At 43.6% G+C, this 12,740-nt stretch overlaps 1 protein-coding gene across 2 annotated transcripts in view; it reads left to right on the top strand.

Annotated features, from left to right (window-relative positions):
• The window catches only part of CHAF1A (chromatin assembly factor 1 subunit A), an 80,718-nt gene that overhangs the window by 36,663 nt on the left and 31,315 nt on the right, over nucleotides 1-12,740 (top strand). Inside the window, exons 9-12 of one of the 2 annotated variants that reach the window (XM_086947068.1) lie at nucleotides 845-1,082; nucleotides 1,519-1,596; nucleotides 5,936-6,031; nucleotides 10,600-10,852. In XM_086947068.1, the coding sequence (XP_086803194.1) occupies nucleotides 845-1,082; nucleotides 1,519-1,596; nucleotides 5,936-6,031; nucleotides 10,600-10,852 (665 nt within the window). Of the gene's footprint in view, nucleotides 1-844; nucleotides 1,083-1,515; nucleotides 1,597-5,935; nucleotides 6,032-10,599; nucleotides 10,853-12,740 lie in introns of both variants that reach the window. The other variant, XM_086947067.1, reaches the window with a different exon arrangement.

Here is a 12,740-nt window from a genome sequence, read left to right as displayed (position 1 = left end):
CCCAGGAAGTGATTATAATGGGCAGCTCTGTGCCACAGTTGCACAGGAATGACCTAAGGGATTTATTAAAGAAAACTAACTGGACTTGATAAAGATTGTAATGTTATTTACATGGTGAGGTCTCACAGCTGCACTGCTTTCCAGGTTTTCATCTTTCTTTCTTTGTCTCTGTTTCTGCAGTTGTCCTGTATCGTCTTGTCGTGTTTTTTTAATTATTATAAGATCAGCAATCTGTAATGAGGTATTGGTATTGAACCAATCAAGGGCCTGAAAGGTAGCCGAGGTAGCTTTTTCCCTCTGGTGTTCAATAGAGAAGATCCTGATTCTGCATAACTTGGGGCTGCATTAGAGAAGTGTAACAAGAGCATGCTAGTTGGCTGAATGGTGCATATTCATAAGCTGCCCCGGTGATATACTCATGCCATCTCCTTCGTACAGTATGGTGCAATAATGAGATTGGAGCGAAAGCGGCGTACGGAGACAGCATAGAAAAGCACAACCTCTGCAACCATTGCTCAAAACATTATTAATGGGCCACAGGTAACACAATTAAGTGTGTTGAAATGCACTGTTTGTCCAAGAAATGCTTTTAGTAAAGTCTATTATGTTTGTTTATTTTATTTTCTCCAAGTCGAGAGGCTCCTCCTATTGCAGTTGACACCTGATTGCTAACATTTAGCAGACATTTTAAGAATTGTACATGGACTCAAACGCATAAATTATGATTAGGTAATTGGGACAGCGCTATAGTTTAAAGGTGCAGTAGCTTTCCATACAGATGTAGAAGCAGACAGTATCCACTTAACCGTTACTTTATTTTTGTTTTTTTAACAATACTTGCCAGTGATGTGATTGTGGAGGAAAATGGTGAAACGGACGATGTCCAGGAAATGCCCGATGATCCCCTTACCAGTGACCTCCTAGAGGATGACCCTGGCACAATGGATAGCGTCCCAGAGAGGAAAAAGTTTGGTAGAATGAAACTCCTGCAGTTTTCAGAGAATCACCGTCCTGCCTACTGGGGAACCTGGAATAAGGCTAGTACAGTTATCCATCCCAGAAAGCCTTGGCTCAAAGATGATGTGAGTATTCCAGCAGCCGTAACAGTCCTCTGCATCTTGTTTTGTGTTTTCTCTGCACTTTTTATTATGCAGACTTAAGGATGTACACACTTTCTATCCACACTGTGCTTTGTAATTTGCATTGCTTCTATTTGTACAATATGAAGTTTACATAAACAGTGGGTTTTCTTTGCGTGCTGAAGGAATGAATCAAATGTATGTACCTTAAATTTGAACTGTATGCTTTGGCATGCACTACCATTGCCATGCAGACGCTGAATATTTGTCAGTAAACACACCTAGTTTTAGTGTGGTGGGAATCTTCTTTCTTTGGTAGCTGTGTATCTATTCTTTGTAGAATTGCAGAGAGCTCACTAATTCATGAACAACTTGACAGCATCACAATGCCACTGGTAAAAGAATGAAACTAACAAATGTTGTCTGTGTTTTTCAGAAGATATTGGACTATGAAGTAGACAGCGATGAGGAGTGGGAAGAGGAGGAACCTGGTGAGTCTCTTTCCCACAGTGAAGGGGTGAGTACACTGATACAATTGATCTTAAGCCTGTATGTTAGATGCTTATTTTAAGGAGATTGCTTCTATTCTCAAACTTTGGATTATTTTAATGTTGGGTACAGTTCACCAATTCGTTTTTTTTCTCTTCTCTTTGCTTTCTTTAATTGTGTTGCCTCTGGAATTGTATATTGTGAGGCTATCTGAGTTGTGTGTAGTGTCCTTGTAATGTTGTGGATGCCATTGTAATGGGTTACAAATGACGGTTTCCAGCCTTGGGTGTTAACGTTTTACATTTTGTAACAGGATGTCAAGGTTCAGATTTAAAAACAAAATGTCGGCAATATGGCACACATGACCCCACCTGTTCACTAACACAGGAGAACACATCTGGGGTTGTATATCACCTTTTCTACCCTAGACCCCCTATTTGTACCACTTTTAAATATGGCAAAAGTCTTCCTTCGTGTACAGGCCAGGCAGCTCCTTCTGGGGTCGTACCCCTACTGACAACCTAATTGGCCCCACCTGCCTGCAAATGTTCCTAGGTAAGGGTGAGTGCTATTTACTCGAGGCGGTTCAGCCTTTGATGCTCACCGCCTTGATGTACAACTTAACAAGCCTTCCTGGGAGAGAGGAATTGTGACCTCCTTCCTACCCAGGCCTTTACTCCTGAAAGTGTTAACACTGCCTGACAGGAGGTCAGAATCCTGTTGTGGCGGCAGCAAGCGTGAGCTACGAGCCAAAGCACAGGAAAGCTGGGGCAACCTCTATGGTAGCCACCTGGGTGCAGGTCATATCACTCCTGGCACAAGATTTCTGTCAGGGGGTGAGAAGGCACATTGTTTGATACCAAACGAGATATTTAGGTGGTATAATGGAGCTAGCGACCCTGTGTCTACCTGTGTGGAAGCCCTTGTTATCCTATGGACCGCCCATCACTTATAGTGTACTTTAATGGTAAAAGGCTACTATAGCGACATATAAGCTTGCGCTTACATGCCAACACCCATAATATAGTGCACCCTGCCTCATTGACCAAGGAGGCCTCCCTTAGTGGTAACTGACATGTAGTAAAAGCAGTACATTGACATTGCTATATTGGGTGATGGCAAAATCGAAATGGGGCGGTTTACACTGTTCCTGAAGTCCGCAAAGGCAGGCCTGCTGTTAGTCGTATACCTGGGTCACTCTGGGTGGCAAAAACAGTGCTGCAAGCTCTGGGGACCCCTTTATCACCCATGCCCTGGGTACCACTGGTATCATATACTAGGGAATTATGAGAGGGTAAAGTTATTGCCAATTGGAATTACAAATTGACATACATAATTTTTGGGGAGAGCACTGGGGTCGGGTTAGCAGGCTCCAGTGCACTGTCCAAATCGGGGCAAAAAGTGGGAAGGGCGCTGCAGTAAGACCTGTGTTTAGTTTTTAAAACATTTTTTAATTGCTGTATCTTATTGCAATTTAAGATGCACAACAAAGGAGAAAAAGCAAAAACCAATACATATCTGAAAGAAATGAGAAAGCAAAAATCAACAAAAGACAAATGCAGATCACTAGAATCACGATCAAGAGACCAAATGAACAATGATACAGAGGGCAGTGACGGGCATTGAAAGGGTGGGTGAGGAGAAGCATCCCAAGGGATGTAGCAACCCAGGGAGTGGGAAGGTGTTATGCTGCATGTTGATGTACGGGCGCTTGTCCATCATGTGGAACACTGACAGTAAGAGAATAGTCTAAAGGGGACCAAGGGCACCATCAACAATATCTCAGTGCATCAATGAGCAGAAGGCACCAGTGACGTTAGTTAGTCATAAGAGGCGTCCGTGTTAGGCAGGTTAATAGCACAGTATTCTGTAAAAAAAAGGCCCCAGAAACTCTTCGGGCGGCTACTCTGTGGCCTCATCTCATTGTAAATCTTGGATTGAGTATGACAATAGATCATATCCCGTTTCCCCGCTACAGTAGGTAACTGCCCCCTCATCCATCTCATCGCCAGCCAACACTTAGCCAACAGGAAGCCAAAAACGACCAATTTGCGCATGACCTTCTTACGAGGTTTAGTGTAGCCTAAAAGTGCCATCAAAGGATCTGGTGACAGAGGGGATCCCAATATGTCACTGAGTTTATGAACAATCGCAGCCCAATATTGTGCAACAGGGGGACCGAGCCACGCCAAGTGGAAAAAACCAGCTTGGGGAGCTCGACAGCGCTCAGTCATCAGTATCACGTAATCCAAACCGGAACAGGCGCGAAGGGGAATGGTACACTCTGTTCAAATATTTAAAATAGGCAAGCCTATGTTGGCCATTGATAGAGATCTGTCGGGTCACTGTGCAACAGTAGAGCCAGACGTCATCCGTGATAGGGTTGTCTATGTCAAACTGCCAAGCTTGACGAGCCTTGTTTAGGGAGGAAACCTTAGTGGCAAGAGCCGAGGTATATAATTTGGAGATCAATTTGCATGGGCTCTGGGCGCAGAAAAGGAGGGTGTAAGGGGGAATATCTAAAGGTTCCTGCAGCTCCTGTCCCCAAACTGCCTGCAAGGCATGCCGGGTTCTGAAGAAATGGAATTTGGTCAGTGCCGTGTGATTGGCAGCAGTGCCCGCTGCCGCCTCCCCAACAGCATCCCCCCCCCCCATAGTCTGTATATGTAGTTTGTGAAGAGAGTCAAGGGTCCCCCTATCCGAACTGGGCACAAACCAGTGGCACCACTCAACAAGCAATAGGGGGGAATAGAGCTGTGCGCCATCATACATATCGAGGAACGCATTCCACGCATGTGCAACAGTTGATTGAGTCGAGAATGCAACATCTACGCGAAGGGGGCTGTGAGAAAGCGTGGCAATGAGTGCGGGGCAGAAGCGACCCTCTCCACATGGAGATGGGGTAAATCTCGGAGGCCGTGTACCCAGTTATACGCATGAGGCCTGTGCCGCTCTATAATACAGTTCCAGATTCGGGGCATTTAGCCCCCCAGAGGAATATGGAAGCATAAATGTGTGAAACCCCACCCTGGGAGTCTTGCCCGACCACGCTAGTTTTGTCATTAGTGATTGGAGTTCGCTGAACAGATGCTGTGGGAGGACTATGGGTATGTTAACAAAAAGGAAATGTAGGCACGGGATAACAACCATTTTCATAAGGGCAACACGGTCAGTCAAAGGAAGGGGGAGACTTCTCCAGCGATCAATGTCATCAGTGAGCTTTCCAATCGCTGTCCCGTAACTGGCTTTTAAGATCACGTCCGCATCAGAGTGGACCTGGATGCCAAGATACTGTACGGGCTCCGTAGTCTACTGCAACGGATAATCTAACGGGTATTGTATTGTTGCTGGCTTCAGAGGAAAAATTATAGGCTTAGCCCTATTGGTTGATAAAGCAGAGAGGCCTCCAAAGCGAAGGACCTCCCAAATTATCGGAGAAAGATTCACTTCAGGATCCCTGACATAGAGAAGGGCATCGTCAGCATACGCAGATATGATGAGATTGTATCGAGGGAAACTGTGTCCTCTATGACCATGATATTCACGTTAATGCCTGCAACAGCAGTTCAGCTGCTACCGCGGATAGTGGACACCCCTGACGAGTGCCCCGGTCTTCCAGTTCACACCTGATTCCTCTGTGATACCTTTCGAAATATTTAATACATAGCAACTTTTTTATGAATCTGGATACATCAGAAGAGCGCTTCACTGCATCCCTAATTTGGTAAGCATGCTTCAAATATTACCTGAGATAGTGAAATTACATAAGCAGATGTGTATGTTGGAACATGCCCAGGGGTTACATCAGTGTACATTGAAAGTACAAAGCGTGGCTTCCTTGACCAGGCAGATCATCTTATGATATAGTGGGTGAGATACAAGACTCCCCACAGCCACCCCTTTATTGTTGTCGCCTCCATTCCGAGTAACCATAGGCTGTTAATTACATTAAGATAAACTTGTTTGAAGGTCTCATTGGGACAATCTGGCTTTCTCTCAATCAAATTTGCAAGACCACCCCCATATAGAGCTCCTTTCTTTGGAAAACTCTTGTAGGTGTGACAGCAGTTACCAAGACATCTAACCAAAACCACTCATTTCCCTCCTTAACATTTGCTTTGCCTTCAGCACACTTTCCTTAGAGAGCCTCCTTTACAGGATCCTCAGTTGTGAACCCCTAAGGGAACCGCTGTTAGTCAGTTTACAGCTTATACTTAGGCTTGTTCTAGCTCGATAAGACTGTTTCATTGGTGTATAATGTATTCAAGCCAGTATCTGGAAAAGCATGGGCACAAAACTGGCTTGATTTCATGAGCGAAAATTGATCAATTATAAAACTGAGTGCACATGATCTATTGTTTCAACAGGATGATGATGAGGAAGCTGGAGATGATGACGAGGATGACGATGGATTTTTTGTTCCTCATGGTTATCTCTCGGATGATGAAGGGGCAGCAGAAGAGGTATGAACAAATAATTAACAGTGTACTTTCAGACCGCATAGGGGCCTTAATTGGATTGGCATGGTTAAGTTCAAGGTCCTGGCATGGTTAAGTTCCAGGTCCTGTCCCCCGCAAGACAGTTAATGACAGTGGTCCTGGGTGTCTCTGAGGTGCTATCATAGTATGTATTGCACAAATCCTGAAGTGAGACCGGAGCCCCATGTTATCTTCCCAGCTTCAAGAATGTGTATTTATTTATGGTGAAAGCTTTATTCAGATTAGTGACCACCTTATGTGAGTCCCTTAGACTGTCTTTTTTTTAGGTCTAGCTTAGAGCAGCGCATGTGCTGCTTGCTCAATCTTTTGTATAGGGCAAAAAAAAAGTGCTACCTACCAGAGTTTAGCTGGCGTGAAGCATGTGTGCGTGCACGTGCAGCCGCTATCTGTCTCCTCGTCACGGGTCATTAAGTTGCTTTCCCCTCTGCCTCCGTCCGATCACTTTGACTTTTACTTTCGTGGCTTGTTTTCATTTGGGTGAGGACTTGATGGTTATTGATGATTGTGCTCTATTATTTCATGGTAAGAAACTTTGGAATTCGTTTAATCCCTGATGGTATTTTAAGAAGAAACGCATTTATATAATTTGTAGGTATAAAATATAATATATATTTTTTTAAACAAGTGTCGAAAAATCCATTTGTCCCACTTCCTCAGAGTAAAGATAAACAGTCAAATGGAGGGAAAGTTGTTGTGTCTGACCCAAACTCGACTCAGAGAACTGTCGTTGGACTGAAGCTGCCTTGGCACGCGAGTACCCGTAAAAATAAAACTAGTAAACCACAGCGATTTATTTAAATTGTTGAGAGAATTCAAAGTTTTTGGCGATCGCTAACAGGGGTCGCCTACATATATTGTCGGTTTTAACTGAGCCTCGCTCGAAGCGGTTGGAGTTTTAATTTATCAACAGGGCTCCAAAATTACGGGGCAGGTCTACTTCTATTTTGTTCTTTTCCGGCGCTTACTCCGGTAATGTTTTTTCGACTTGTTGGTAGAGTCACTTAGTAATTTGTAGAGTGAGGAGACGAGCTCCTCCCTGAATGTCTGCCTTTCAATTGAAAAAAATTCAGCCAGAGTTAAAATGCAGTCTGGCACTTTGAAATGCCCACAGTTAAACTTGGAGTTCTGCTGAGGCTGTCCCCCTGAGCTCTGTGTACAGAAAGCAGGTCGGCCCAGCTGCCCATGTGGGTGTCTGTCTTACCAGACATCAGCTCAGTTCTCGGTCACTCAGCACATACTAGCTACCACACCAATGTCTTTCTTACTTCCTTTTTCTGTCTTCCTTTCTTTTCTTTTCCTTCCTTTCTTTTTCTTTCTTTCTTTCCCTTTCTCCTTTCTTTCTTTCCCTTTCTCTCTCTCCTTTCTTTATCTTTCTTTCCCTTTTTCTTTTTTTTCTTTACCTTTCTTTCTCTCTTTCTTTATCTTTCTTTGTTTCTCTATCTTTCTTTCTTTCTCTCTCTGGAGTCAATGGGTTTAAACAGTAGATAAGGGGGTGGGCAGGTGGGATAGAAGTGGTGTCTGCATATTGACCATGTTTCTATTCCACCAGCTAAATACAGGGTCTTTCTCGCGTTCCAGTCACGCACTAGTGGGGTTCAAGCGAAGTTCAGAAAAGTGACATCCATGTGCTTAAATTATGTATTTTATGCTTAAACCAAGCTCCCTTTATATTGAATATTCCAGATGCAAAACGCCTGTCCTCCAATGTGTGACCGGAATATGGTGCGAGATAAACGCATTTTTGATATCCCGATTCCTTGCAGCAGTGTCAATAATATAAACATTCTTCTCCCTCCTCTGTCCCTCACTGTCTGGTTCTCTGTCCCTCATCCTCCTCCTTCTCCCGCCTCTGTCCCTCACTGTCCTTCTCCCGCCTCTGTCCCTCACTGTCCTCCTTCTCTCTCCTCTGTCCCTCACTGTCCTCCTTCTCCCTCCTCTGTCCCTCACTGTCCTCCTCCCTCCTCTGTCCCTCACTGTCCTTCTCCCTCCTCTGTCCCTCGCTGTCCTCCTTCTCCCTTCTCTACCCCTCACTGTCCTCCTTCTCCCTCCTCTGTCCTTCATTGGTATTGCAGTCTCTCTTCCATGTCTCTTCCTCTCCGGGACTCTCGGACTGAACTCCGGTCTCCCTGTTTGAAGGATCCAATCACAGGCCTCCCCTGCCCTCCTAGCCAACCAATCTCGTGTGTCTGAATCCCAACCTGTCTCCTGCTCCAGGCTCAGGGCACTATGCCTGTGCAGACACAAGAGGTAAAAGGCGGGAAGAGCGCCCGCCGGCACGGGCTCCACAGCCCCTCAGCTGCTGCACGTGCCCTGCACGTGTAGCATGCAACACAAAAGACCAGCTGCGAGGAGTGCAACATGCATGTAACACCACAGACCTGGCGCAAGGAGTGTGACACGCACTTGCATGTAACACCACAGACCAGGCGGGAGGAGTGCGACATGCATATCACACCACAGACCTGGCACAAGGAGTGCAACATACACCTGCATGCAACACCACAGACCAGGCGGGAGCAGTGCCACATACACATGTGATGGGGTTTTAGGAGTACTTCAAAGCAAGTTTGTTCAACCTTTGCAGGAAAGTAAGTTTTAGTACAATAGGCCCAATCTATGTTTAATGGGACAGTACCATCACTTCTCAGCATGCCTGCTGAATGTTCATCCACAAAATACCAACACTTTGGGCTAGACTGCCTTACTTACGTGGAGAGTACTTGTACCTCTCAGCAGAGCTGTTACACTTTTAGTGGCTGAGTAGCATAGCACTACCATTACTCATGGGCCTTTCAAAGAAGCTTTGTGTGGGAGTGAGTTGGCTAACCTTGTTCCAGATGGTAATTATCTCATGGCTCAAATGCCAAGCTTTTTTGATGGGCAGTTGTGCCTTATTCGTGCCTTATCTGTGAATTAAACTTGAAGTTAGGCGCATAATTCGGGGCACATTTTCTCTAGGTAAATGTTGTCCTTTTGCCATACTTGTTCTCAGGAGCCAGACCACTTACTTGCAGAAAAAAGATTAGTGATACACTAAGATTTCTTTCTGTGAATAGGTTAAATAACAGCACCTAAGACAAAAGTGATTAAATAAAATAATTTGTGTAGAGGGCCTGGATAGTTTGGTATAATTCAGACCGGACACGGCGCATGTGGTGCTTATAACATCGCTGAGAGATGTCTGTGTCACTCTCTCTATGGAAACATCACAAATGACACTGCCATTAGAGCAGGACACTGAAGAGGGACAATCTTGGTTCAACAGCTTTTTTTTTTTTTTTAACTAGTTTTGGTGACATTTTTTAATAAGGGATTTGGTAACTAATTGTTTTAATGTTTCCTCAGGGAGTACATCTTTAAATGTAGTTGACACTATGCGGTGTCATGTTTTTACTGACACATGGCACATTAGATCACCTTCAACCAATCCATGTAATGCTTTTTTACCCCAAAGCACATTTTACAATCTAAAATAAGTAACCATGAAAGTTACATGCTGTTCAATCAATTTTTATTTCGTATTAGCAAAACATTTCTGCTACTCCATTGCTCGGAAATTATTCCCAGTACAGATCACAGCGACCCTACCTTTAACAGCGGCAGCGGACCTTTCTTTAGACGCCCCTCACCCAAACAAAGGGGCGTGTCCTCTATTAGCGTGAAAAGTTCAAAATCTCGCAATTGCGAGACCTATTGCATTGCAAATGCTTGTTTAAAGTGCATCTTGTACCAGACTTTCCTGCATGCAAACAGGGCTCAATGAGCTGTGCTAGGCACGGTTGTTGCCTGGACACCCTCCCAGCCCTCTTAGTCAAATTCATCATTTACATCATGACGTACGGCTTGCGTACGCATGCATATGTCTGGCCAGGCAAGTCTTAACAGTTTTGAGAAACTGTTTATCCTTTCACTGCTTACATGCATAAGTGCCTTAGTCAAATGATGAAACTATTTCAGAGGATGCATTCTGGTGCTCCATGTCTCTTCAACCTGTTTCAATCTGCTGCTGGCTGACTGTGGCCTAGCAGATGGCGCTAGACACTTCACCATCATACATGAGCCATTGAATAGTATTCCAAAGTTGCTGCCCCATAATAGATTCAAGTGTCATCGAAGGCAGTAGGGATAATAAGCAACTTTACACCTATGTTCAGGCTTGAAGCAAATTGAAGTAATTATGTTGTGGGAAAATCCAAGCTAATTATGTGGCTTGTCCTGTATTGTAGAGGCATGTCATTATTCCTAGATTTCACTAAATTTGTTTTTCTCAGTTTTAATTGATTTTTTTTTATTGCTCCAACTGAGCTTTAGGGTGAGCAGGATTATAGCACATTTGATATCATATCTGTTAGACATTTCATGATTGGAAAGTTTTGAGATTATGATGCAATGTGCCCCTTTGTTTTGGATTTGCCCCTTCCCTTGGTGAGAAAGTATTTGAGAGAAAGGGGGGACTAGTAGTGTTTCTATACTTCAAAGTTTCATGATGTTGGACTCCTTTGTTTATCATTGCATGGCCTGTATTTATTTAGGAGCGAGTAGACCCAGAGAACCAGAAGGTGCGTCAGAAACTTAAGGCAAAGGAGTGGGATGAGCTGGTATCTGAGGGGAAGAAATTCCGTGTTCTAAAACCTGTGTTGATTGGCTGTATTTGGGAGAGCAGCGAAGCAAGTCGTGAGATGAAGGCACTGCAGCGGTTTGCAGCCTGCATTCTGGAATCTGTCATGGCAGAGGAGGAGCTGGCACAGGAAAAGAGCGAGAAACGGAATCTTAAGGATCAGCAAAGTAAGACGGGGCTGTAAGAGATTTGGGGTGGGTGCAACATTGCACTCAGTTGATAGATTTGTTAGAGAGATATGCCAATATGCCTTTTACAGGAATGTTTATGATGTTTTTACAATGTATACAGATGACGTTCAATATCCACTCTGAAAACCACTTCCCACATAACAATTTATTTTACATAAAGCATTTAATTTTTCTGACAAATATATTTGTTTTGTATTGGTACTTATAAGGTGTTGTGTCCACCCTAACTAGGATATTTTACCACTACATCTATAAACTATGCAGAAAGACACCGCATCCCCCAACTGATTTGCGAGATGTATCACAAAGTAGGAAATTGCCAGGTTTTTAGCTGTTTCCTAAATATCATCAAATCTGATTCAAAGCTTATGTCCTAAGGTTTTTAACCATAATTTAGGAATCTCTGTGAGACTGGTTTGTGGATCTCAGCAGACAACCAGGAGAGTATTATTTACATTTTTGCCAAAGAGGTGCTCAAACAGCAGTATAGACTACCTTGTGCCCCAAACGGATTTGAAATAGATCAGCTCCTTAACATGCAGCCAATGAAAAGAGGCTAATGCTGGTGTCATGTGGTTTCTCTTGTGATTTCCACATGGTACCTTACCTACATAATTTTGAATGAGTTGCAACCTTTGAATCCGATAGACTGGCAGAACGAGGGGCCTTGAATTATATTAACACATTCATGCAGATGCAAAAGCATTTGTACTTTGTGATGGAGATAAAAAATGGGGCCGTTCTCAGCGTATGCAGTTGAAAAAGACAGGAATTCACCACTGCTGAAATTTGATGGACTAAGCTCAAAGATGATTTGATTTTCTCAACAAGAGCATTCACAACTCTTAAGAGTGTGTAAGGGGCCCTGATTAGTTGACCAGAAAGGTAACTTCCAGAACACTGAAGGCTTGAAATGAGTTTGTCTTGTCAACCTTAAGCGTTGATGGTTCGCACTCCCGTTTGAGAGAGACTCTTGCTGTTGAAGCGCTGCACCTGCAGTTCCCCCTTGTTTTAAAATAATATGGGTGTCTTATGCGTAATGAAATTGATTGAACTCAAATTATTGAATGGTATAAGCTAGATGGGTCATGTCTAACAGTCTATGCTCCCCAATTATTTTTTTGTAGTTTCACACTATACCGTATCAAAATGCTACAAACCAAGACTACAGGTACTTTTTTTACTGCATAGTTTTGTTCAGTTCTTCGGATAGAAGGGAAACTTCCATTAAAGGAGTTATCAATCGTCGCACTGAATTAGTAAACATTGTGTAACCATTAACATTGTTGAAGTTGCCTACCGGATTCTAAATCGATAACGAGTTATAAAAATTTCTGAGTATCATTCAGCAGCTTGTAAATCCTTAAGTTTATCAGTTGACCTACCTTTAAAAAAATCTTTTTCAAGTGTCATGGATTTGCAGATACCTCAACACACATAGAATGAATTACTTTTGCAGCTTTTGATCTTTGAATGATTCCTATGCTTAAATTATTCCTGTTAATTGCTCTTTGACTTGTACTGGGTGCCCCCAAAGAAATTATTTTTTTCCTTGCTAGATTGTACAGTAAGATGCAAACATGTGTTCGCTATGGGGTTGGTGGGGAGTGTACCCCAAATTTTAACGTTAAACGAGGGATTAGACAGGGATGTGTCCTTGCCCCCTTGCTGTTTAGTCTTTTTATTAATGGGGTTGACTCTGCTTTGAAAACTGTTAAGGCTGATGCCCCACAGGTTGCTGGTAATAGTGTCCCTGTTCTGCTTTATGCAGATGACGCGGTACTTCTGTCCCGAACACCTGTTGGCTTGCAGCGCCTGATGGACAGGTTTACACTCTTTATTGGGAGTAGGAGGATGCTGATTA

Source organism: Lissotriton vulgaris, chromosome 12 (assembly GCF_964263255.1).
Source record: "Lissotriton vulgaris chromosome 12, aLisVul1.2, whole genome shotgun sequence".
Taxonomy (NCBI): domain Eukaryota; kingdom Metazoa; phylum Chordata; class Amphibia; order Caudata; family Salamandridae; genus Lissotriton; species Lissotriton vulgaris.
The sequence above is the reverse complement of the archived record's forward strand: the minus strand, read 5'-3'. Positions and strand labels throughout refer to the sequence as shown.